This window comes from Lepidochelys olivacea (assembly GCF_965140295.1).
Source record: "Lepidochelys olivacea isolate rLepOli2 genome assembly, chromosome: 16".
Lineage (NCBI taxonomy): Eukaryota > Metazoa > Chordata > Testudines > Cheloniidae > Lepidochelys > Lepidochelys olivacea.
The window spans coordinates 10,798,095-10,823,973 of NC_140426.1; the positions used below are offsets into that span (position 1 = coordinate 10,798,095).

The following is a 25,879-nucleotide window of genomic DNA, read 5'->3' on the forward strand; positions in this document are numbered from 1 at the left end:
GTAGGACCTGAGTCTTCTCTCAGCTACACCAGCTTTACACCGGTGTAATTCTGTTGACTTTAGTGGAGTTACTCCTGATTTACACATTGTGAGAGCAGTAACAGATTCATACTGGTTAACAGCCCAATAGATGAGATCACCTATTAGCAGTAATTCCATATTGTTTTTTGTGCTTTGTTTTGAACATAACTTTTGGAATCCAAGAAACACAAGTGCTCATGGCCTTGAATATCTGGGCTATAAAGTCAGGTTTTCACAGGTTTCACAGGACAACGTCTGCTCTTTCTGATCATGTGCAATGGACATTTGGGTCTTGCAATTAGTTCCAACCAGAGAAGTGAGTAAAATAAGCAAAAGTAAGTTGTTCTAAGGACAAATGGGAGCTCCTGAAAGCAAATGACAGCATGGTGGCCCTGAGACTCTCATTAGAAAATCTGATCATCACGAGACATTTCCAGGCATGATATGTTCAGCCAAGCTTTGATAAGCCTTGAGGATTAAGGGTGGTCATGCAAAAGAGTGCAGACATCCAAGCTCTCACTGGACACTGCAATAGCGCTGGCCTATATGCCTCTCTGCAAAGAAAGAAGTAGCATGGAAACTGATGAATAAATTAGAAAGGGTACCTGTTGTGGTGTTAACAGAAAGGGGTTTGGTCCTGTAGCCCTGAATCACACCATAAAGTGTGACAGTGTAGGGCATGTTAGCCTTGAGGCCAGTAACATTCACAAAGCGTAGGCTGCCTGGGACTGTGAGATTCTGAGCTTCTTCTGGATTGTTAGGCTCCTGCACCTGAATGACAAAAGTCTCATAGGCCCCTTCTGCGGCTGTCCAGTTGAGTTGGAAACCATCCCAGCTAACCTTCGATACTGTAAACTTTCCGAGCTCAGGTTCCTCCTCTGAATATGGACAGAGAGTCAATTAGTTACTCAAATTACAGATTAAAGTAACAAATAATTGGGGTGCTGCCTGATGACTTTCCACGCTAATGAATTTCAGTTATAATTAGTGTTCCTATAGATGCACTATATCACACACTTCTAGATTGATGACAGGTTTCAGAGTAGCAGCCGTATTAGTCTGTATCCCATGAAGTGAGCAGTAGCTCACGAAAGCTCATGCTCAAATAAATTTCTTAGTCTCTAAGGTGCCACAAGTCCTCCTTTTCTTTTTTCTAGATTTATCTCTGCCCTTGATAACTCAGTGGAAAGCTTCCTTGAGACTTGGCAATGCAGAGCTGTACAATAAGCAGAGAGCAACAATAATAAATAATCATTTTAATACTATAATATTTCATGTAGGAAGCAGCTTTGGAGCTTAGAGCATTTTACAAACATTAATTAAACCTCCTTGTGAGGCAAGTCAGTATTTCTAGAACCATCTTACAGCTGCCATTAACAATTCAATGTTTGCTACTCTAAAGTGATTGTGATACTGCTGTATTTCCTGTTCCAAGGTTAGACAGATACAGAAGTTCCTGTAAGTACCAGGGCTGTGAAGTTTATGTTTTTAATGGGGTCCACTTGAAGCAAGGTTGGTTTCGTTTGTTTTCAAATAATCAATTCCTAATTCAAAATGACAAAGAATGAATAGTGGTTTCTTTGCCCGTACATGCCCATCTTTAGAGATTTGCCCTAATTGTGGTTAACACAAGTTTAATGAGGGCAGATAACAATAACTTCTTTAAAAAGACAAGCTTATTATTTCAAAAGAAGAATCTCAGTGACATGCTATAGAAAGCCCTCCTGTGGTGAGGGAAGACAAGTGACAGACATTACGTTTTTCAAAGTCACGCTGGAAAATAGCATCTTCTTATCTGTTGGTTATGCATGGGGAATCTCCTCTTTTAATCTGTGGCTAACTTTCGGACTGGGCTCATTCCATAGCTCTCTTCTCTCTTATTTGCAATGGCTGAAATCAAGGTAGAGCAGCCCTAATAATGATGACAGGGCCTGATTGTGCAACCCTTACACACGTTGCTGAGCACTTACTCGTGAGAGATGTTCCACTAGGACCTGATTTTCAGTTATACTCAAGGTTCCTTTAAGCCACATTGATGTAAGGTGCTTTAAAGGTGTGCACCCATTTTAAGGCAGGTTGGTGTAAAGGGGCCTTAGTGTAAATGAGAACCAGGCCCAATGAGATTACTTGTGTAGTTGCTTATCATGTAAAGTAAGGGTTGCACATAGTGTATGTGTGCTTGCATGTATTGCATGCCCTAATGCATACAGTATGGGCCTAATTTTCAGAAATGCTGAGCCATCAATGGGAGCTCCCATTGACTTAACTGGATTTCTGAATACTCAGGCCCTATATCTCTGTATAGGAAAGTGGTATCACTCAGGTCCACTGAAGCACCAACTAGCTGCCTCCCATCTCCCTTTGACCCTCAAGAGATGACACTGTACAGAGTAACTTTTCAAATCAGTGCTGCTCAAGAACTTTGCATGAGCTGTTTTAACAAAAATAGGGATCAGACACTCGTTATGATATAATGCAAAAGGGAGAATGCAGGCTGGAAAAGAAATCAGTGATCATTTGATGGCAGTAGAGATAAAATAAGACATTAATTTAAAATCAAAATACACCCCCCTCCCCCCAAAAAAAGAAGTCAAGTCACAGCGAAGTCTTTCAAGGAAAAACATTATCTATTTTGCAAATGCCATAACAACTTAAAAGCCATTCAGATTTCCCTGGACATAAAATTCAATTTCCATTCTCTTCCAAGACGCAGGCTCACAAAAACACTTTTCCTTTCAGTTTCCTGTTCAGGGACATGCATGTCTGATCTGGAAATGCATCCAACTCCCATCATGCTTTCCTGTTCTCATACACAAATCATGCAATGCACCAATTCCAATTGCTGGGGAGCTCGGCCAGCCTCACCAGTAAAGCCTTGACCATACATGACAACAGAGATGACAACAACATGGGGAGTGAGATGAAGAGATGATGTTTCTTAGGTTAAAAAAAAAAAGATATAACACGTCGTAGAAAAAGATGAGACTGTTCTAGCCATTTCCATACCAGTGATTTTGTTACTGGCACGTGGACAGGGAGTATTACTAGTCTATTGTCTGTTTCTCCAACTCTACATTTGCATCTCGGTACCTGATCATTAGTGAATTGCACTCAGAGTTTATACGGTTGTTTCCTTTTACTGTTGTATTGCTCAAGGAGAAATGAATATGCAAAAGGAAAATAAGAGGCTGTTTAAAAACTCTGAAAATCCCCACTCACAATGTGTTACAATCTTTTTTTTTCCCCCTTTCAGACATCACCACTTCCATGGAAACACTGCCAGATACTACCTCCTTGCAATCTTCCTTTTGTTTGGATCACAATCCAAACAAAACCCAGTCACATATCCTGCTATTTCCATGTGTCTTATAAATAGCTGATGCATCGAATCCCGTCTTTGCATGCAATCTGTAAAGGGAGAATCAATGCTATGCCCCTTCAAAAGCTGGATGGGGAACTGTCCATGCTACATAACTCATTCCAAAGCAACAGGAGTTTTGTCCCATGCAGAAAATAATTTCAGAAGGAAGCCATCTCTCATGAAGCCTGGCATTTCTGCAATGGAACTGCAGTACAAGATGAAACCCAGAATGTCAAAGCAGAAATGAGAACATATGGATAACAAAATCCATAGAAAATACCTGTGGCAGCTAGAGCATCCAGTGACTGAGAGAGCTGACCTTGAGTGCTTCCACGGAGATTAATCAGGTATTGTGTGCCAGCTGTGAGATTGATAAATTCTGTTTCTCGTAGGTTTCCGGGCACAGAGATTTCCTGGGTCCTGTTTAAACTGGGCAGGCTTTTCAGGGTGATAAAGAACTGATCAAATAACGCATCTTGTGCTGCCCAGGATACTGTGAAACTATTGAAAGTCCTGCCCGTTATTTTAAGGTCATGAAGTTGGGCAGTGAATTCCAGGGTGGAAAAATCAGTGGGTACTGAAAGCAGAGTGTGAGAATCAGTGCTTGGGTTTGTTAAGTAACTTAGCTCAGTAGGTGCTGGGCTGGTAGGATTAAGTGTTGTTTCGCTGTCTGATTCTCCAGGTGCTGTGACTAGATGTGCTAAACAGAGGTAAATCACAAGTTAAGTTTTCCTTATTAAAAAAAAATAAAATAAAAGGCAAAGAAACCAAATGATGCCTAACATCTGAGAATGGTTAGTTTCTGCAGTTTGCATTAAAGATCACTAGACACAGAGAAAGCAGATGGGGTAGCTGATTGTTTGGAGACTGAATCCAGGTCATAAGCAGAGGAAGCATTACAAAGCATAATGTCAGTCTCATACCAGCCACACTCAATGGTAGCTCTCGAGCATCAATCACAATAGCTAGCAATTTAAGGACACTAGTTTTCAGTAGAGATACAGTGTAAATCAGCCTAGCTTCATTGACTTCCACGGAGCTATGCTGATTTACACTGGCTAAGAATTTGGCCCTCAATCTCTTAAACATGCCTTCTATCCACACAATATGACGGGTAAAACTGCTGATGGAAACGGGAAATGGAATGCATGCTAGGACTGCAAACATATCTGAGACAGACTGAGAATTCAGCTATAGCAGTAGCATTGCTAACTTTCTTCCTACCCGAAGAAAAACAAACGTGGAGCTGTTTCTGTCTGTACACATGCCTCATTCTTAAAAAAAATAAAATGTGAGCCTTCTTTCTTTAAGAGCTCCACAAGACAAAGAGATGAGCCAGCACTTGCTCTGTGCATGGGTTTCCATGCTACCCAAGAGTAACATGCCTTAGACCACAATCAGCCTTTGGGATTCTGAGCATTGCACCGATAAGAGAGAACGCCCATCGCAGTTGGAGAGCAACAGGCAGAGAACTTTTCTGAGACTTCAATTAGCCATGCAGCATTATCTCTTCATTCGTGGACTAGCCACATCATTCCACACTGAAAGGGCTCCCCTGCTTTCTTGTCTCAGTAGCATTCATTTAAAAGACAGTGAGCAGCCTTCCACCACCAGGCAGATCAGCATGGGTACATAGCCTCGATTCAATATCTGTCTCCAAACTGACAAAATACTAGCATAGCACAAAAATGTTTGCAGAGAGAAAGAACAATTAAAACATCTTGAAACAAAAGCAAAAAAAGAAAAGAAAAGAAAAGAAAAGAAAAGAAAAGAAAAGAAAAGAAAAAGCGATATCTAGAAAATACATTTCCAGCACTCATGTAAAGTACTTTTCTGCTGATCTTCAAGAAATCTGAAAGCCTATGGAAACCATTCACTCATACTGGTCATGGATCTGTGTAACTCTATTATTGACTTAGATAGAGTTCCACCTGATTTACTCCAGTCTGAGACCAGAATCTATATACTGTATAAATGAAAGACAGTATCTTTATTACCATGATAGTGCATTACCTACCATGAGCATTACTATACTAATTCCCATTTTGCCAGTGAGGATACTGAGTTAGCCTATAGTTGTTAACTGGCTTTTATCAGAGTCATTATGTTCATGTGATAGCCATAGGGGAGAAAAATTGAGGAAAGCATGCAACATCTAAGTATTAACCTCCTACAAGTCTGTGAACTGCTGTTACACTGGCTGCATTTTGCCAAGACTTGCCACCCGTTCTTTTCTAAGTATTTGTGGCAACAGCAGAATCTGAGGTGTGTGTTAGTTGAAGGCAAATGCTGCCTAAATGTTGACTACTCTACATGCATTCTACTAGCTAACATATATTGTAGAGTACATCCAACTATATAGACATGCACTGGATACATACACAGAACATGAGAATTAGGGGGAACAGCAAAATTATCATAGAGATATGGGGTCCGTTATACAAATTGAAATGGAGATCGTGGAGACGTGCAGAAAAGAACGCACAGCATGGAAAGATGTGAGCGGAAAAGGCAGACTGATTTTATACATCCTTTTGCACTTGCTGCAGAGATAAACGCATAACTAAGGGGACAGGGTGAACATTAGAGCTAGTTAACCATTTCTGAATTTCAGAAATGTGACAAAATTTCACAATTTCAGAAAAGAAGGGGAAAGATTTCAGTGATATTTCCACAAAATTCTAGCCCTCCCCCTATTGGTTTTGAGAAGCTTCAAAGTTGATCAAAGGTTTTCAATTGCCCAAATATAATTTTTTTGTAATTCCAAAATAAAAAGGGGAATTTTTGGAAAAAAGTCACAATTTTCTTCCTTTTTTTCTGTCCAGCCCTACAGAAAATGACTCCATTTTAATTATTTATTCTATTATTTGCAGGCAAGGACTTAATTTGTCATGCAGTCTGCTAATAGCAAAAAAGGATGGTGGAGTATATGATAACTCCAGTGAGTAACTCACATGAAGGGGACACCCTTGCAACTAGTATTGAATTCTGGATCTAACTATTACCAGTAGGTTAAACGTACTGGGCCAAATGCTGCCCTTAGTTTTGCCCATGGGATTCCACTGACTTCAGTTGGAGTTGCAGGGCATAAATTGGCCCATGACATGCAGGTAAAGTTACACTGTCATATTATTTACAATCATTTTGTTGCAAAACTAGCTAGGGATACTGTTTGAGGGTTTAATAACAAGACCCACAAAGGGGAAATGAATGGATGATAAGTAGAGAGAAAACCAGATTAGCTCAAAACTAACCCATAATAGAAAAATGAATGGCTTAGTGTACAGACATAGAACGGAGACATAGAAAATAGCTGGATACATGGAAAACATCCAGGTAATGTAGCTAGTGATAGCTATCAATGTGTAAGAGATTGTTAACTAGATGAATGGACAACAGAAAATGTAACAGTTTGATTGTTGAATAACAAAGTGGGTGTGTGGCAGAGACACGTGAAGATAACAACAGTTAGATAACTGGACAAAAGAGAGACAAACTAGAAACTCTGGATGGATGGGTGAGAGCCAGACAGAATGTCACCTAGTAGAACGATGAGTGAATAGCAAACGCACAGGAATTAAACACATGAAAGGGCATTTGGATGGACAACAGATAAATTGCTATGAGAATTCCTTGTCAAAGTGAAATACCTATATTTATTATCCTGAGGGTAAAAAATTCAAACGGAGGTGTCCCTTTTATACATATAGCCTATTCTTTCCTATATGGATGTTCTTGGACTTTCTAAAGGAATTCCATTTTAATTCCTCACTAGTACTTTCACTATGAAGAACATTAATGTTCTGCCTGGAAGTCAGATTTCTCTGGGTGCTTGGTACAGAGCTGGGAGTGTTACTTTCTACTATTTCTTGTTTCTGTCTTTTGCTTTATTTATTGGAAAGAGGTGGCCACAATCAATTCAGTGCCAGGTCTTCCATCAACCCAAGTTCTATGCCTCAGGGCTCTCACCCTCCCCAGATAGGATTTTGGCATCAGGGTCAACCATGAAACCTCCATCTTATTTTGGGCCCTCCATTTAAATATCCCTCTCTTCTGTCTCAGCTAGATGGTTACGCTAGCTTTGTACCATTGGAGAACAACAAAGGGGAAGTAATTGGTGGCCAGGATCTGATTTAAGGTCTTACTTGTGGTGGATTAATATACCACAATGGCTACCATTAAAAATTCTGTATTGCCAGTAGTCACTAGATACTGATATCTGCAATACCCATTTATGCCTCTGTTTTAAACAGGAATCCGATGTGGTAACTGTGTAGCATCTGTTGGCAAATTACTTTTCAGTGATAACCACTGCAGGTTCCTGTCAGGCTGACTCACCTATTCATTGTTGATAATATTACTTTGAGCTTGGGAAAACAGGGACAAAACTTCAGACAAGCAGAAGCCATAAGAGAAAGAAGGACTGACACAGAATATTGTCAAGGGTCCTCAGCAGATAGAAAGAATCTTCTTTAGTCATTCAACAGAGTAGGAAGCTGCCTTCTCCAAGCCATGCTCCCATTCAGCTCTTGACCTGTAACTCACTTCCATAGACAAGAAAGCATCTCATCCAAGACATGCCAGTAGTCACTGAACAATCTGTGCACTGTTGCAGAGGAATGTTAAGCAGGCACTCAGCTATTATAAAGTCCATTCATTTATTTCCACATGCCACTCATGCGTAACATACTACTGTCCCTCCTTCTCCAGCATCCACATTATGCTGCTCAGGCATCGCTCCAGAACTGGAGCAGGGAGAAACAAAGATGCAATCTGATTGCTCAGTTTCCTCAAAGCTGGGCTATGTGGTTACACTACAAATTGACTCTCTGCCTCCATAAATGTATTTGGAAAGATATGCTGGAGAAATGGCCTTTCCAGCTAATACATGGCTTGTTCCTCTTTGCTTCTCATGTCATTCTAAACTGCAAATATACCATGATCCTGGGTGGAACAACTAACAAAGTGGACCATGATTAGGGACCCCTTAGTTAACAACTGAAAAGATGTACCTGTTGTAGCCACAGCTTCAAGAGGATGGGAGCGCTGTCCTCCAATCATTCCGTACACCTTGATTTTATAGGATGTGTTAGCCTGGAGGCCATCAATCACAGTGCCTAAGGAGTCTCCAGGCATGAAGACTTCTGCAAGAGGCCCAGCTGCCAATGCCACCTCCTTGTACTCCACCACAAAACTAGTGTAGGCTCCTGAGTCCACCTTCCACGAGAGACTAAAGCCATGCGCTGTCACATTGGAGACCACAACATCCCTCAGCGTATCCTCCCCCATCCCAGAAGCCTCTGAGCTCCAAGATCCAGAGTACTCATCTGGGCCAGGAGTTGCCTCCCACTTTAGATCTAGACTACGTGTGGCTATAAAGAAATAAACAAGCAAAGGGTAGAATATGAAATACTTAATTCCTTCCTTTTTTTCAAAAGAACAAAAGTCAATGAACTGTGCACTTCATACTTATTACCGTCTAAGCAGATTTTGAAACCAGGACCTTCAGCACCAAAGCACAAACCTCTACCACATGAGCTAAAGGATCCATTCCGTTACTTGGTAGCCGTAGTTGACTGTTATCCACTAATGGGCTGGCCACTGAAGGAGATTGTGACACACACTCTTTGCCAGCGTGCTACACAATTTGCAAAGATTCTTAAGTTGTGTGTGCGTGCTTGCGTGCAAAGGGGGTGGATGTTGTTTATATTCTCAGAGGGAGATTGAAGAAAGTATGAGGGAGAACCAGCCAGACATACAACACATAAGAAAATAATGTCTTCAGCTCAACAGGAGCAATGCCTATCTTACAGGATTTCAGTAGGAGATAATTGGCAGATACAAACAAAAAAATCCTGCAAACCAAACCAAAGGCTCCCTGACCTCTGCAGGCCTGACTGAACAAACAGAAGTCAGGGAGGATTAAGGAGAAAGACTAAAATACACAACATGGGTAAAAGAAGGGAACTTTGAAAGCAAATACTCCCTGCCCTAAAGCAGGTTGTGCTCTATAAGCTGCATGTGAATCAGTTTCCTTTTTTTTTTTTTTTTTCCAGTGCGGAGGACAAATCTCTCTTTTAATGAACGAGTGTTTCCAAGCTGCGCCCCTGGGTTCCTCCGCTGCATCCTTCCTAGAATACAAAGAGCTAGTTCGGTCCTACTCATGCTCCTGGTGCCTTCCACTTGAATCAGATACTCTCTGCTCCCTGCTGCTCAGAGCAAGCACTCCCCCGCCGCCCCATGGTGAAGCGGCACAAAAGCCATCTCTCGCCGTAGGCAGAGTGTGAGAGCTAACAAGATTTGTTTTGCTTGGCCTGAGGACTGGAGGATCTCACACACGCTGGAACATGGACGGAATCATGAAAGCAGCAAGCCCCCAGTTCACACATCCACAAGATCTTATTTTACAGCCCCTGATTCTTATGCATTTGGGATGCATCCATCCCCAGTCAAGGGACAGATCCCAGAGATAGGTTACATCAACGAGTGCTGCTGCCTCTCTGGTGCTTCAGGAGCCTCTCGGTTTATTCACGGCCCAGAGCAAATGCTTAAAAAATTACACTGCTTTCATGCATTTTTTAAGATATCACAAGAAGATACAGAATAAGGTTTGAGGGGATTTGATTCTGATGCTAGACATGACTAGCTTGTGAAACTCCACATCAAGGTCCTTCTGATGTATGTTGTTTAAGCCTTTTCACCTTCTATGTGCATTTCTTGTGAGGGTCTGAAGATTCTTCAAAGAGAAGGGGGAGAAACAACCCTGGAAAGATCAAAGGTTTGCTCATCCCTGCAGTGTAGACCCTTGGCTTTGTTCTGTGTATCGGGGCCTGCTGAGTTTTCTCCCACTCGGCTACTGGCCTTATTTATTTATCATACAATTTACTTAATGTGGATGTTTACAGCATATGAACTCTCAGCTGTCTTGAATTATCCAACTCTGTATAGCATTTATAGGTACAGCTGGCATGAAAAATACTATGGAAAATAAAGTTGGGTTGGATTGGATTGACTGTGTGGCAGCAGAATAAGGTGCCTACTTCAATTTTCAGACTTCGCAATACCAGGCAATGTTCTCTTGTCTACAGCTGCTAATTTGTAAGATCTGAGATTTCTTGCATGGGTTTGTACTCTAGATGGAATTGAAGGAAAGAAAATGAAACTCCGAGGCCCAGATCTTCAGCTGGTGCCAACTGTTGTAACCTCACTGTTTTCAGTGTAGCTCTGCTGATTTATACCAGGTGAATGCTAGCCCACAATATTTAAACATAAAACACCCTGAAAACATATAGGAGCTGATTATCTTTTACCCTAAGGCCATAGCCTGATATAGTCCCATCTCTGGGCCCCATTTACACACTGAACAGTTCCTTACTCAACAAGAAGTCCCTCTGACTTCAGTAGAAACTCCTTGAGGAATAGGGTACTGCTCAAGGTGAATACTGGTGGACCAATGGCCTCTCTTTTATCGAGAAGTGTAGCAGTTGTGGTATCCAATGGACTCAAGGGACTGAGACTAACATTAGGACATCAGCTTTCCTCTCCTATTGAAAGAGAAAAATGGTGACAGGCAAAAGCGGAATTGTGAGGGCTCCAACCATGTTTTGATGCTTCCAGTGTCAAGAAAGGCTGCAATGAAAATTCATTAAGGTGGTGGGGGGGAATGTTAAAGGGGTGTGCTGTTAACATCTTTGTCCCCCTTCTTTGATTGCTAGAGTGCAGGGAAACAAAATAAACCATTAGACCGACACACACAAAATCGTCCAATTTAAAGCAAAGAATGAGGTTGTACATTCCCTGCTGGAGAATAAGTGTATTGTGGGGGTCACCTTAAGGGATAAGCAAGCACACAACAGAGGAGATGGAGAAAAACAAAGGGATAAGGAAAAGGCATGGCTACACCTCAGTTAGGCTTTCACACACTAGACAGAGAGAAACCAGGTTTTTACAGCCAGCTGACGTATTCAAAGCTGCTCCCCAGCAGCATCTTGGAAAGCCGGTGACATTTTGTTTGGACCATCTCACATGCTCTTTAAGAGGATCGGACACAGTGCACCCATTCAGATGCTGTTACTTACCAGTAGACTCCTTCACCATTGTGGGTTTGCTCTTGTGTCTGCCCTTCTCTGCCACTAGGGTGATGGTATATTCTGTACCAGCCTCCAGCCCTCGCAAGAGGTAAGAGGTGCTATCTGCTGGTATCTCAATTTCATTCTTCATCCCAGAGGGGATAATGTAAGTGAGGCGGTAGCGGTCGAACTTGGCCAGTGGTCTTCTCCAGTGGAGGGAGAGGGTCGTTTCAGTGTTATCAGTGACCTCCAAGTCCTTGGGGTTATCCAGATCTGCACATTAAACCACAGAGGTTATTTATACATCAGAATTTTTTCTGTTCCTCAGGGCAGGAGCTGTGTACTGCCATGTGGGTATTCTCTCAGCTAACTGCAGAAAAAGCCATAATTACTCTTGCTGCCTTAATAGATTCACTGTATAATGATAGCCTGATTTCCCTTTCTATGTCTTTCAGACCCTATTCCTTGGTCTAAATAGTAGCAGGTGAAGTTCCGTTTATGTGCAAACCAAACTGAATCCAGATCTCCCTCACTAACATTCATTTCAACAGGGCTGCATGGAGGAGAGGCAGAATCTGACCCCCTCATTTATTCATTTTTAAAAGGCATTCAGTTTCAGCTGTAATTCCAGCACTGAGCCCGTGTGATGAAACTAGAGCACAGGTTCTCAGCCTGGCAGTCATGGGGAGAGTGGGTGCCACAGACAGGTAGCAGGGGGTTGCAATTGCACGGCCCTTCCCACAGCGGTAATGGAAAGGGGGATGCCAGTACGGAAACAGGTCTGGGTACAAAAAGGGTTGAGATCCATTGAACTAGAGCAAGTTTTTAAGAAGACCTCCAATCCCGGGGAAAAGACTCCCAGGGATGGAGAATTTGCCACATCCCTCACTAAGCTGTCCCAATGGTTAATTGAACCCACTATTAACATTTTATATGTTTAGAACTGGACTATACCGTATTTTGTGGGCTTCTCTCTTTTTCCCAGCAACAACATTCACTTTTAGTGGAAGAGACCACAAGGACTGCACAATTTACCAGACTTCTACACTTGGCCCCTAACTGGGGCTCTTGAACAGCTCCAGCTTTCTTTGCTCTTTCCCCCTAGGTGGCCAAGAAAAAGGATCATCTCACCGGTTGCAGCATTCATAGTAGCAGGAGCGCTTTCTCTGTCCTGCTTCACTGCTGTCACTCCAATGCCATATTCAGTTCCAGGTCTCAGACCTACGGTGAATGTGTAGAGATGTGTCACTGTTTAGGGATGGTGCTAGATAAATAGTTTCTTGGTTTTTTTAAATAAGAAAACTATAGTGGCGCCAGATCTTTCCTGTTCTATGAACATTAAGAGCCAAATTTTCAGACACTCTCTGGTGGGCCTCCAATGTGGAAGAAAAACCGGTTGCATTCACAGTCAACTTGGTGATTTATTATCATCATTGCATTACCTCGAGACTTCAACCAAGATCAGGGTCCCTGTGTGCTAGGCACTGTACAAACACATAAAAAGTGACAATTCCCACCTCAAAGAGATTATGATTGAAATAAATGTAACCTGCACGAGTGTGCAGACTTCGTGTTGAATGTGAAAATCCCAACTGCCTAACTTGCAGGCAAGAGGTCAACCTGCAAGCATAAAAAAGTGTGTGCTCATTTCTGCAAGCACGTGCAAAAGTGGCATGGGGAGCCGGAGCCTTGGTGTCAGATTTTTAAAGGTATTTAGGTGCCTGGAGAGTCAGATTTCAGAGTAACATCTGTGTTAGTTGGTTAGTCTTTAAGGTGCCACAAGTACTCCTTTTTTTTTTTTGAGATTCAGAGAGGCACCTAGAGAGATTTCAAAGTTACCCAAAATCAACTGCCAGTGATTTCAAAATTGATTTGAAAATTCCACTAGGTGCCTATCCGCATCTTTAAATACCTTTAAAAATCTGGCCCTCAGGCTGACAATGTGGCTCCTGACAGGAACAAAGACACAATGTACCCAAGTTGGTAAAAAATGAGAGTCTCCTGGTATGTAAATCATCTTCAAAGTCTTTTACATCCTGAATATCTTCTCTACCATAAAAGATTCAAATACACTTATTATCCCAATCTGCATGGATTTTGGTGTGGTTTTAAAGTCTCTTTCATAGATTCACATTTCTCTTCTCATCTCTCCAATATGACTCTTTATAGTGCTACATTTTTGTAAATTCTTTGTAATCCATTCAGAAGATACAGTCCTTTACACTAAGTGGGTCTCCTGTTCCTCTGTTGTGCAGATATAATTCTTAGAGTTGGGGAAAGTTCCATTCATAGCAAAGGAAGATCAGATCTCTCTAGATAGCTTATGAGACCCTAATGAAAACAATGCTCTTATTGAATATTGATGCAATTATGTTGTGATTATATAAATATTATGGTGGGCTGAGGCACCAGCTGGAGACATAAAATAAAGCCCAAACTCTGGTTCAATTCAAGATCCCTTTATTCATGGCTAGTTTTATTAACCTAAGATTTCAAAACAGTCAACAGCTGTGAGAGGAGAGGACAAGGCATTATCCATGCAGTAGATTCCTCTTTGTTTTTAGAGACCTGCCCCAGATCAGCCATGTGGCAAGCAGGTACCCGGCTTCTATTTGTAACCCGTTACATGCCTTTACACCTTGCCACAGTGCATCGTGATGATAGGAGGTCAGATCTCCAGATGGTTACTGGTGCCAGTTACATTAACAACAATCTCACTTTGATCCTACCTGTGAGTGTAGCCTTGGTCGTGACCTGGTTACTCCTTGGCACAGTTATTTCAGCATGGTCTCCACCTGAGATGGGAGCAAACTTGATTCTGTAGTTATCGATGCTGGCTTGGCTGTTCTTCCACTCCAAGGTGATACTGTTGTCTGTCTGAGACAGGCGCTTCAGGTTCTTCGGTGCATCCAAGTCTGAGGAGGGAAAAAAGGTTTTCTCTCTCAGGACAGAAGGAAAGAATAATTCATACGCCTGGCATATGGTACCATCTACAAGATAAGATCAATTTTCCCACAGAAGTTGCCACTTCAAGGAAAGCAGGCACTTCCTGTGAAATTTTTTCATTTTGTTTAATCGAAAACCCAATTTTCCATCACATTAAAGGTGTGACGGGAAATGGTTGACCAGCCCTGGAATTCAGTATTCAGAAGATACACTCCAACCCTGGCCTAAAGGAGTCTCATCTCTTGGAGTGAAATAGGGATTTTATCTAAAAATTCCAGGAGCTGTCATAATTCACTCCCATAACGGACTCAAATCCTGCTTTGGTGAAACAACTGCACCCTGGGGCAAAAGAAGATTTCATTCTCCTTGTTCCATTTATTCCCCAGCATTGTCATATGGCTCCATTAACAGATCCAAACCATGACTGCATGCTAAAATGCACACCTTTTACCAAAGCATTCCCAGCATAACCAAAGGTGAAACTGAATTAAAAATCAAAGCAGGCAGAGATTCCCAGGACCCAGGAAGGGGAAAAAAAAAGAGTTCTCTTCTAATCCACAATGGATGTAGGCAGAATAATGCATCTGTTCAGAACTAGGCACTGTGGTAATGGCGGTTATAGGAAAACTTTAGATCAGTAAACACACAGGCAGGCAGATAAGGTAGGAGGAACACTGTTTGGTGGTGGTGATGGTGTGGGAAACGGGAGATTCAAGGTAAAGGTATCTAAAGGTCCTAAAGAATCTGGGAACCTAATTTCAATTTTCAAAAGAGATGCAGGCACTTAGGAGCCTAAGTCTCTTGGAAAAGCAATGGGAGCTAAGTTTCTAAGTCACTTTTGAAAAGTTTACTCGACTTCCATAAACCTCTATGACTGGTACAGTGCTGTGCTGGCATAACAACTGTGAAGTGAAGCAACATGATACAGCTAATTCGCATGGATGTGTTGATGGTGATTGGAGTAGAGCAGAAGACAAGAAGCTATGACCGTTTCTGAACAAGCTCTTTACCTGTGACAAAGATTTCCTTCACAGGGTCGCTGGCCATGTCCCCACGCCGAGAGATCAGCGTCACCTCATACTCTGTGTGTGGCTTCAGATTCCCAATGGAGTACTGGCTTTCATCCTCAAAGAGGTCGATGGTCGTCCTGTCCCTTGGAACATCCTTTGGTCCGTAGGTGAGTTCCATGTCATCAATTTCAGCCAAAGGTTTGAACCATGTGATTAAAGCTGTGGTGTCTGTCACATCTCTTGCCTCAATCTGGCTTGGGCCATCAAGCTCTGTTAAGGAAAGAGGAAAAACATGAATTTTCTGATCCCATCATAGAGAGATCAAACATAGTCTGGACATTGACCCTTAATAGTTGAATCAAAGCAAAGTTCAAATACGTGGCTCCTATTAGCTGAAACTCATCTTCATGTCGACTTCCTTATGGCCCTTAATGTTCTACCGATGCAGATGGAAAGTGCTGTGTTACACAGGAAGGAAAAGGGACGTATACTGAGCCGGTTCTGCATCGGCACAGCAAGGATAAGCAGCAGTCCAAGCAAGTTCTTCAGCTGCACGAGGACTCCTGCTGGTGCCAAATAGTTTCCATGTGGTGGGTTAAGGATGCAGAGCCTGTTTCACTTTGTTGCACTCTCTGAATGGGAATAAAATGTATGCTGGCCCATGGCCAGCTGGAAGAAACATCTCCTTTCCTCCCCAGACAGGTAACCCACTCATTCCTTGTGTCAGCTACTTCAGTTCTTCCCGGCTATGTGTTTTCAAAAGCAGAAACTTTTGAAAGTGTGGCTTGGTTTGCCTCTAGTTTAGCATCTCCACAGAGTACACCAAATAACAGAACAGTACTTACTTGTGGTAAACACTCTAAACAACCCAGGTCCTCTGGTTTTGTTTTTCACTACATGCAGGGACACGTTATACTGTTGTCCTGGTGCCAGACCTGGCTGCATATATGATGTGTCTGGTCTCTTCAAACTGTTGGTTATGTCCCCATTATCTTCCTTTTTCTGTAACACACAAGGCACTTGGTTAAAATTCAAGTTGGACTAACTGCTTTTTTATTCATCCAAACTCTAACGTTTCCTGAAGACAAACTGATTTTAATGAAGTTTTTGATGGGAAGGTTTCCGAGGTCCATGGAGGGACTCTCCGGTCATTTCCAGGGAGACAGCACTGAATCCAAAAACAGACCTTTTGGAACAATTCCATTTTGTGGAAACATTGGAAAAGTTTGGTTTTCATTCCAATGAGGAACAAAAACGAATTTTAAACCCTCAAAAGTTATTGTGAAATAAAATGGGCATTCTCTGGCCAGCTCTAGTTTGAATGCAGCATAAAAGGAGCCCAACACTCTGCACTTGTACTCGGAGGCATCACGGGATGAGCTTTTTCCTTACCATATTTCGGAAGACGAGCTCCCAGCCATCAAATGAAATGTTCAGAGGATCCCACTCCACCTGCACAGATGTCTCCCTGATGGATTTGAATGTCAGACCTTCAGGAGCAGGCAGATCTATGAGGAGAAACAGCAAGAGGGTAGCTACATGGATCATAGTGTTCCCACAGATCAGAAAACTAGGTCTTCACAAACGAGTACCGTGGTGAAAATCACTGGGGATGTTTTGAGATACTCCAAGATGCTTACATGGTACTGTGACGGGTGCTATAGATAGATAGATAGGCAACTAGTACAATGAACAAACACACGGTGGACCGATAGCAAAGGTGGGTTCTGTAGACGGATGGATGACTTTTTTTCGTCCCCAAAGATGCCAGAGTTAATTTGGGACCCAAACAATAGGAAAATCTATCCACCATCCTGACTCCTCCCTCCCACCTCTCCAGCCACAAGGGCTTTTTAATCATCCTTGATTTCCAGACCCACCCCCCCCCCCCCAAATGTCCGCCACACCCACAGATATGTTGGTGCCTTTTAAGAGACATGCATAGCTATGTACTTGCCAGTTTAGCAGTTCTGTGATACACTGCAGCACTACATGTTAAAGCAGAGATCAGACTTTAGCCCCTTCTACTTACAGGTGATAGTTCCCTTCCATAGAACCTTTCCAAGCACAGTAATTAGCACATGCATGCAATAAGTTAAATATATTATATATACCCACAATGCCTTTGCTTTCTCAGGTGGGCCAACTGGAAATATATGAGCTCATTTGGGTGGCAAGACTGAAACATGAGGATAATGAAGAGTGAATGCACTTATTTAATCTGGCTTTGATGGTGCACATTACTCTTAAAAATAAAGCATAATATTCTACAGCAACAGCTTATAATAGTGTTATTATAGGGCTAGAGGGCCACGGGTATAGAATAGTATGGTACGGCATGGCATGCCTTACAAGAGGCTGAACCTTGCAGTAGTGAAAGGCATTGAGATATCGTAGAGAAAGGTGAGACAGATGTGCAATGAAAGTGATTTGTACTTGGAAGCATTGAAAATCCAATTACAATAGTACTGAGCCAAATGCTTTTACGTGGATGCATGAAAACGATTTTACAGGTGGAGTCCCAAAGCCTTAAACTGTAGCCTGTCATGACAGTAGACAGAGTTTTGGTTTACGGGAACCCAATGATATTCAATGGAAGGCTTCATGCAGAGCAGGAAAGTTCCAGTACTGTAATTCTATCGTTCTGAAGGCATACCATTGCAAGAAGAGATTGGAAAAGAAAACTGAGGAGACTCTGGCTTGGTCCAGACTTCAAGTGGAATACAAAAGAGAAAGAACAATAAAAAAAGAAAAGTCCCAAAGAAAAGAAAAGAGACAAGTAAATGTATATTAGGGAGCAGAGAGATGGTCAAATATAGAGATTTGTATTTATTTTAAACTCACAGGTTGCCACCCTGGCACTGATTGGAATACTCTTCTTGTTCTTTAGGATGGCAAACACACGGATAAAGTATTCCACACCAGGCTCCAGTTCACGGATGGTAGCAGATGTCTTGTTTCCAGGCACCCTGAACTGCAGTTCTAGGCCACCAACACTGGTAGGAACATAGGTGATGAGATACTCATTGACTAGATTCTCATTCTTCCATTCCAGATTGACCGTCTGATCTGTCACTTCTGTCACTGTCAAGTCGCTTGGAGAGGACACTGCCAGGGGGAGAAAAAAAAATCAATGGAGACATTAAGACAGTGGGCCAATTTCTGCTGTCACACCCATATGCAACTCCTGTTCATAGTAATACACGCCCCCCTCTAATGGCTGATGCACAGAGGTTTATAAGGCCACCAGAGCTGCCTGTTAGGGGACTTAGTGACTTATCTCAAGTGCTAATGGCCCATGAGTTTAGCTGAAGATCCTGGGTTCAAATCCTATTGTCAGCTTGGGTGAGGCCAGCTATCTGGAATTACTTCAACAATTTCAGAGGAATTATTCCAGATTTTCATGGGTGGGAGATCAAACTAAGACTCAGGATTCTTCTGCTGGGAGGAAACTGGAGGAGATAAAGAATTGGAAATGTCACCACAGGGACAGCAAAAGGAACACAGCAGGGTTTCATAGCCCAAGAGTTACAACTCCTATTGGAAAAACAACAAGGAGGCCTTGTGGCACCTGAGAGACTAACAAATTTATTTGGACATAAGCTTTCGTGGGCTAAAACCCACTTCATCAGATGCATGGAGAGGAAAATAGGTGGGTTTTAGCCCAGGAAAGCTTATGCCCAAATAAATTTGTTAGTCTCTAAGGTGCCACAAGGACTCCTCTTTGTTTTTGCTGATACAGACTAACACGGCTGCCCCTCTGAAACTCCTACAGGAGTGACTGCAAGTTGTCTTAAGGGCCATAGGTTGTGCTAACAGCAAATGACAAAACTCCCAGTGCTGACTCAGCTTTGCTGACCAGCAAGTCAGAGAGGATGGGAGCCAAGACTGTCCATTCCACAGGTTGATTTACTCCCAAGGAGCAGTCAACCAACTGAGCTCCTTGGTCTCTCCTTGCATGGTGCCACAGCGTGGCACGCACTCTGTTCTGTACACCTGAAACAGTTGCTATGCTGCAGATGCAAACCCCCCACTTTCCCAGTTCAGCATGAACAAGAGGTATCAGACATAGGAAACTTATCTTTAATCTGCAACCTGGCTATCAGAAATACACAGAACTCAGGCTGTCAACCTTTGAAGTCTTTAGCCTATACTCCAGTATTCCTGGAGGGCCACAAGTCTTATTTTTGAGTCAAAGCTCCCTCTACACTTTAAAAAGCTACTTCCCTTAGCAAATCCAGCTGACTCCCTAGTTCTAGGACTCTGCTTTCCCCTTGGCTGAGCAGATGTATTTTAGCTACAACCAGTACAGAAGAATACAACAGAAGAAGTGTCATGGGAAAGTAAAAGTGCAGGAGGCCATATTGCCAGCTACTTGTAAATCGCTGCATAGCCACTGACGTCCATGGGAATTGTACAGATTTATACCAGGTGAGAAACATAGCTACAGTGTTAGCCTCACTGGCCTCTTGGTCATCAAACTATTAGACCCAAGAACAGTAGAAATAACAAGAATTCTGGTCACCTTGGCCAAATGCTGCCTTAACCCCAGTGACTTCACTGGAGTCATTCCTGGTTTATACCATCGTAAACAAGATCCGAATCAGACCCCGGCTTTCTAAAAAATACCCTTAAATCTCCATTCGCTGACGGACAAATAGAGGGTAATTTAAGGGTGGTTGGCTGGCTGAGACCAACACTAAAACCTACCATTGGCGCAGTCATCCCCTTCGTATCCGTCATCACAAATGCATTGCCCATCAACGCAGCGGCCCATGTCATTGCAGTTGTTGGGGCAGGATCGCTCACCGCAGTCCACTCCTTGAAAGCCCTCGTCGCACTGGCACAGCCCGTTGACGCAGAGCCCCCGGTTGTTGCAGTCACTGGGACACCGCTGTTGGCTACAGTCGATCTCAGTGAACCCATTGTCACACTGGCACAGCCCGTTGACGCAGAGCCCCCGGTTGTTGCAGTCATTGGGGCACCTCAGCTCAGCACAGTCCTCCCCCATGTACCCCTCGTCGCACACGCACTGCCCATTGACGCAGCGCCCGTGGTCATTACAGTTGTTGGGACACCTCAGCTCTCCGCAGTCCTCGCCCACGAAGCCCTCTTCACACACACACTGCCCGTTGACGCAGAGCCCCCGGTTGTTACAGTCGTTGAGGCACCTCAGCTCTCCGCAGTCCTCGCCCACGAAGCCCTCTTCACACACACACTGCCCGTTGACGCAGCGCCCCCGGTTGTTACAGTCATTGGGGCACTTCAGCTGGCTGCAATGCTCGCCTGTGAAGCCCTCGTCACACTCACACTGCCCATTGACACAGCGGCCCCGGTTGCTACAGTCGCTAGGACACCGCAACTCACTGCAGTCTTCGCCCATGAAGCCCTCCTGGCACACACACTGCCCGTTGACGCAGCGGCCCCGGTTGTTACAATCTTTGGGGCACTTCACTTGGCCACAGGCGGCGCCAGCAAAGCCCTCGTTGCACACGCACTTCCCGTTGACGCAGCGCCCCCGCTTGTTGCAGTCCTTGGGGCACCGCCGCTCGCTACAGTCGTCGCCCACAAAGTCCTCATTGCAGATGCACAGTCCATTACTGCAGCGGCCATTGTTGTTGCAGTTGTTGGGGCAGGTAAGCTCCCCACAGTCCTCCCCGGTGAAGCCCTCCTCACAGTAGCAGGTCCCGTTGACACAGCGGCCACGGTCGTAGCAGTCATTGGGGCAGATAAGCTCGCCGCAGTCTTCACCTGTGTAGCCTTCGTCGCACACACACTCTTTCTCCACGCAGCGCCCACGGTTATTGCAGTTGTTCGGGCAGAGCGGCTCACTGCAGTCCTCACCAGTGAAGCCTTCAACACACACACACCGACCGTTCACACACTTTCCATGCTCCCTGCATGCCACCGGGCAAAGCTCTTCACTGCAGTCCTCACCGGTGTACTCCTCAAAGCACAGACAGACACCATTGATGCATTTGCCTTGGTCACTGCAGTCATTGGGGCAGGTGAGCTGGCTGCAGTCCTCCCCAGTGAAGCCCTCATCACAGATACATTTTCCATTGACACAGTGGCCTTTGTTGTTGCAATTGTTCGGGCATTCTGGTTCTGAGCAGTTGGGTCCTTTCCAGCCAGGTTCACAAATGCAGCCACAGTGCTCAGTGCTGTAGTTCCCTCGTCCACTGCAATATGGCGTGGTGTCCACTTGTCCTGTATCAATGAATCAGAAAACTCATTACACCTAAGAGATTGTGGTGTGCGTCACAGAAGTTAGACACACAAGATTGTTACTAAGACCACTCTGGTACTGCTCGTAGGGCACGGGTCAGGGTTACAAAATTTTATAATCTTGTATAAAATGGCAGGGGTAAGCATCCACTGAACCCAAGGACAACTGTTACCTCTTCTCTTAAAAAATAGTAATGGTGGCAGAAGTGGGATGATGCCAATGGGGACAGTGAGCTTGGATTCGTGGCCTGCTCACACAAATATCACATAGTGATTAAGGGATGGGTGAATCTCAAAAAATTTAGCGTGGATAAATATCCAAAAGTTTTGTGTAAGATTAAACCCTTCAGGTTTGGGTTGTGCCAAATATACTCTGAAAATGGCTTCTCACACTTCATTCTGCTGCTCTGACAGCCCCGACCAAACCCAACAAGAGCAGAGGTATGTTGAAATTTAAAAAAAGAGATAATGGTAAGAATTTTAAAATGTATTATTTATTATTAATCATGTTTATTACAGTAATACCTAACGGCCAGCCAAGAATGGGGACCCATTGTGCTAGGTGCTGTACAAACACACTGGCTGTGCTGCCTTGGGCATATATAGTCTCAGGGACTCATTTACCCCATCTGTAACATGGGGATAAGATGGAGTGGGGAGGCAGTGAAGAGGAATTAGAGTCTGTGCAGCACTTTGAAGTCGACAGGCACGACCCGCTGATGGATTTCTGGCCAGGCCAGTGGATAATACTTTCTGTCCTTACAAAATGATAATCATAAGAATATAGGGCCTGATTCTCAGCTGCTGTTATAAAGGATGGCTTTGTTGAAAGCCCAGATGCACAAAGGTACTTGGGCACCTAAGTCCCAGTTTTGGCTGCGCTGCGATCCACAAAACTCCCACCAAACCCTAATCCAGACACCTACGTGTTCAGGATAAGAGCTCCCAAAGTGCCCATGTTTCAGCCTCTGGCCTCACCTGCTGCTGTCTCCCTCTAGGCCTGTGGCTGCTTATCTGCAGCCTAAGCCCCACAGGGATTCATGAACCGGGTGATTCATGAACCAAAGGGATTCATGAATAACAGTTGTCTGGCTATGGCCTGTGGATAAATCCAAGTCTTGCAAATGTATCTTAACATTTCACAAGCTGGTCAAAAATATTTCCAATTTTGATGGCACTTCAGAACGAATGGGGTTCATTTTCCCCGGTTTTTCAACAAGCTCTCATTTATTCGCAGCCAGGAGCCAGACTCTGCTACGCAGCAGCTTCGCCCACCCGCCTTACCCTCTGCTGTTAGGCCGCTGTGGCAGCAGCCAGCGCTGCTGGAGCACTGATCTCGTAGAGAGGATACCAGCCCCTCCAGCTCTTCCAGTCTGCTCAGCAGATCCTTGATGTCAGGGGCAGCTGCACAGCCACAAGCCCGGCGGGGGATGTTGATGCGGTGTGTGAAGACAATCTGGTTCCCCTCGTTCACCGTGTGCTCCTGGTAGGTCTTGCTTGGCTCAACCTGGGGCTTCAGGTCTGCGTCCTCATTAGCTGAGTCCAAGTCCACAGAGCAGAGGGAGCCCATGGGTACATTAATATTGTAGACGTGGTTAAAGACCACAGACTGGTTATCCTCCGGCAAGGTCACGTTTAACCCGGTCTCCCGCTTCTGCCGGATAATTCTCTTGATGAGCCCACCGTTGACATGGTGGTGTAGCAAAGCTATGATGGCACAGGTCAAAACCTGCAAGGGAAGCCCCATGGTGATATTCGGCTCCTTTGGGACACTGCTGGTTCCTCAATGCCGTTTTGCTTTCTCAGTCCGGAGAAGAATTTGGAGAGCCAGCTCCAAACAAAATTCTATTTCTCTTCTCTTCCTGCCGTGCTTTCCCCCTATAACAACAATGAAAGTTGCACAGAATGAGTTACCACTGCACCTCCCAATTAAAGATCCGCAATACTGAAAGCCGGGAGGCCTGATAAAGAGGTCAGGTGCACCACCGCTGACATCAAGAGCCAGTCAGCTTCAAGTCACTGAGCCTGCATTTAAACACCACCACAATCCATCCCCTTCCATCCAAGACCCTGGTGCACTTGCAAATGAGTCCCCATTTTACAAGTGAACATACCGAGCCACAGAGAGTTTAAGTGATTCACAGGGCCAAGAACGGAAACCAAGACTGCTGACAAAAATTCTACCCACCGGTGCACACATGTAAATTCCATTGCTGACAATGGGCACTGTCCATGTGCACTCGAGGTAAGAATCCGGCCCCCTGAAAGAAGTATTGTGAGCAGTAAGTTTGGGGGCTATTACTGAAGGATAGTCTGTTTTTATAAGGGTAAGAAGCAGAACTAGTCAAAACACAAAAATCAAGATAAAAGAAAAGGAGGACTTGTGGCACCTTAGAGACTAACCAATTTATTTGAGCATGAGCTTTCGTGAGCTTCGGTGAAGTGAGCTGTAGCTCACGAAAGCTCATGCTCAAATAAATTGGTTAGTCTCTAAGGTGCCACAAGTCCTCCTTTTCTTTTTGTGCATACAGACTAACACGGCTGTTACTCTGAAAAAAATCAAGATGATTTCCTTTAAAAACAAATGGAAATTCTACATTTTGATGTCATTCTAGTAAGAAACTAAGAATCCCTCCCTCCTCTCACCCAACAACCAAGTGGTCTCAGCCTAACAAGCATCAGGCCATTTGAGACCTAAATCATGTGTCATCTAGCACGTCACAGCCACTAAGCCCATTTCAACTGGTTCCCTTTATTTACAATTGACTTGGGGGGTAGAAAGGGGATCAATGTCAAGACTTAATGTGTTTCTTATATAGACCCCCGCAAAGGAATTGGTTTATGGCAGTGAAGTAAATGTGTTCTCAGACGAAGAGTCAAGCTTATGGACTTTGATATCTTCTTCACAGCCACACTGATTTACATCTGCTAAGGATCCAGGCCATCGTATATACTGGGAGAAACAGATATTAGTTCAAGTGTAGCAGGTATCTTGCACTGTGCTGAGCTACATCAATCTCTCGGAAGGGTAGGAGACCAGATAGGTGTGTGGGGGAATAACTGGGAAAAGAAAAGAAAAGAAAAGAAAAGAAAACCCCTTTGATATACCTGAGCCCTTCAAGAGAAAGAGAAAGCTTCACATTGACACAGGTGTGAACAGGTCTTTTCAGCAACAGGTGACTCCTTTCATCAGGCACCATTTTCCAATATCTGATCTTTCATCAGCTATCCATAAAGTACCTACTTTTAGCCACGGCCACCTGGCTGGGCCAGAACAGCCCTTCCTGCATGTCATTCTTTTTTAATTCGGGAGGGGAAAAAAAAAGATGTTGAGGTGAATTTCAAGTGGACTGAACTGGAGAGCAGATAAAAAAAAAATAACCGCCCCCTTCCCCCCAATCTTCGTCCATTCAGAATTAGCCCTTCTTCTCTCAGACTGACATACTCAAAGAGCCTGCTCGGCAGGCTATCCAACCACTCCCTAATAAATACCTTAATTTTTGTGTTGCTTTCCACTCCCAGAAAAGTCTTGTTAAATGGATAGATCAGTTGTTGGCCCATGACTGGATGTGGCCTCTCTTTCTTTGTGTTGGTAATTCCCCAAACAGCAATAAAGACTCTGATACCCAAGGCTCTGATGGCAATAGATATCAGCTGGGTAACCAGCTTCCATGGCCCTTTGCCTCCCATGAAGTGTAGAGATCAATTTTGTTTCCCCATGCAATTCCGCTGGCTTTTACAACAGGAGGACAAGAATACCCCAGCCTCCTTTATCCAGGTCCATTTTCTGCATAGACAAAGCAGGGCTCCCAAAGAGTGAACTTTATATTTTTTAATTAGGAAATAAATCAGAACCATACAAGGTGCAACCGCATCTTGTTCTCTGTCTAGGAAACCATTCAGCTTTGAATCATTCTCCAGCACTTTCCCTGTTTGTTCAAAAGTGTTTGAACCCAGCTTCTGTGCTGGAAAAAGTCACCAGGTAAATAATAATAGAGGTGGTCCTGAGCCAGACACTCCCAATGGTTGGTGAAGTTCAGATCTAGATCTATATCTCAATTTGTGACCTAGGCCCATCTGTAAATGGGGCTCTGAGTCATGCAAGTATCCCTACTCAGGATAGTACTTAAAAACAGGCTTACTTCATACTTGTCCTTGAATTCCAGTGAAGTCAGGATTTATGTAGGTGCTTAAGGCCTTTCCTGATTTACACGGCAGTTTCCACTTGAGGATCTCAAAGTGGA

The 25,879-nt window shown here is 43.8% G+C and overlaps 1 protein-coding gene across 8 annotated transcripts in view; it reads right to left on the minus strand.

The window, feature by feature from the left end:
• TNC (tenascin C) overlaps positions 1-25,879 on the minus strand; it is a 92,318-nt gene that overhangs the window by 33,778 nt on the left and 32,661 nt on the right. For 3 of the 8 annotated variants that reach the window (XM_084649811.1, XM_084649815.1, XM_084649813.1), the window contains exons 2-13: positions 22,920-23,513; positions 20,118-21,617; positions 18,252-18,515; positions 16,800-16,915; positions 16,253-16,409; positions 15,408-15,677; positions 14,181-14,366; positions 12,583-12,672; positions 11,461-11,724; positions 8,395-8,754; positions 3,663-4,082; positions 627-899 (exon numbers count right to left, since the gene is read on the minus strand). In XM_084649811.1, the coding sequence (XP_084505937.1) occupies positions 627-899; positions 3,663-4,082; positions 8,395-8,754; positions 11,461-11,724; positions 12,583-12,672; positions 14,181-14,366; positions 15,408-15,677; positions 16,253-16,409; positions 16,800-16,915; positions 18,252-18,515; positions 20,118-21,617; positions 22,920-23,382 (4,363 nt within the window). In that variant the 5' untranslated portion in view covers positions 23,383-23,513. The remainder of the gene's footprint in view (positions 1-626; positions 900-3,662; positions 4,083-8,394; positions 8,755-11,460; positions 11,725-12,582; positions 12,673-14,180; positions 14,367-15,407; positions 15,678-16,252; positions 16,410-16,799; positions 16,916-18,251; positions 18,516-20,117; positions 21,618-22,919; positions 23,514-25,879) is intronic. The other 5 variants (XM_084649814.1, XM_084649818.1, XM_084649817.1 and 2 more) reach the window with 3 other exon arrangements.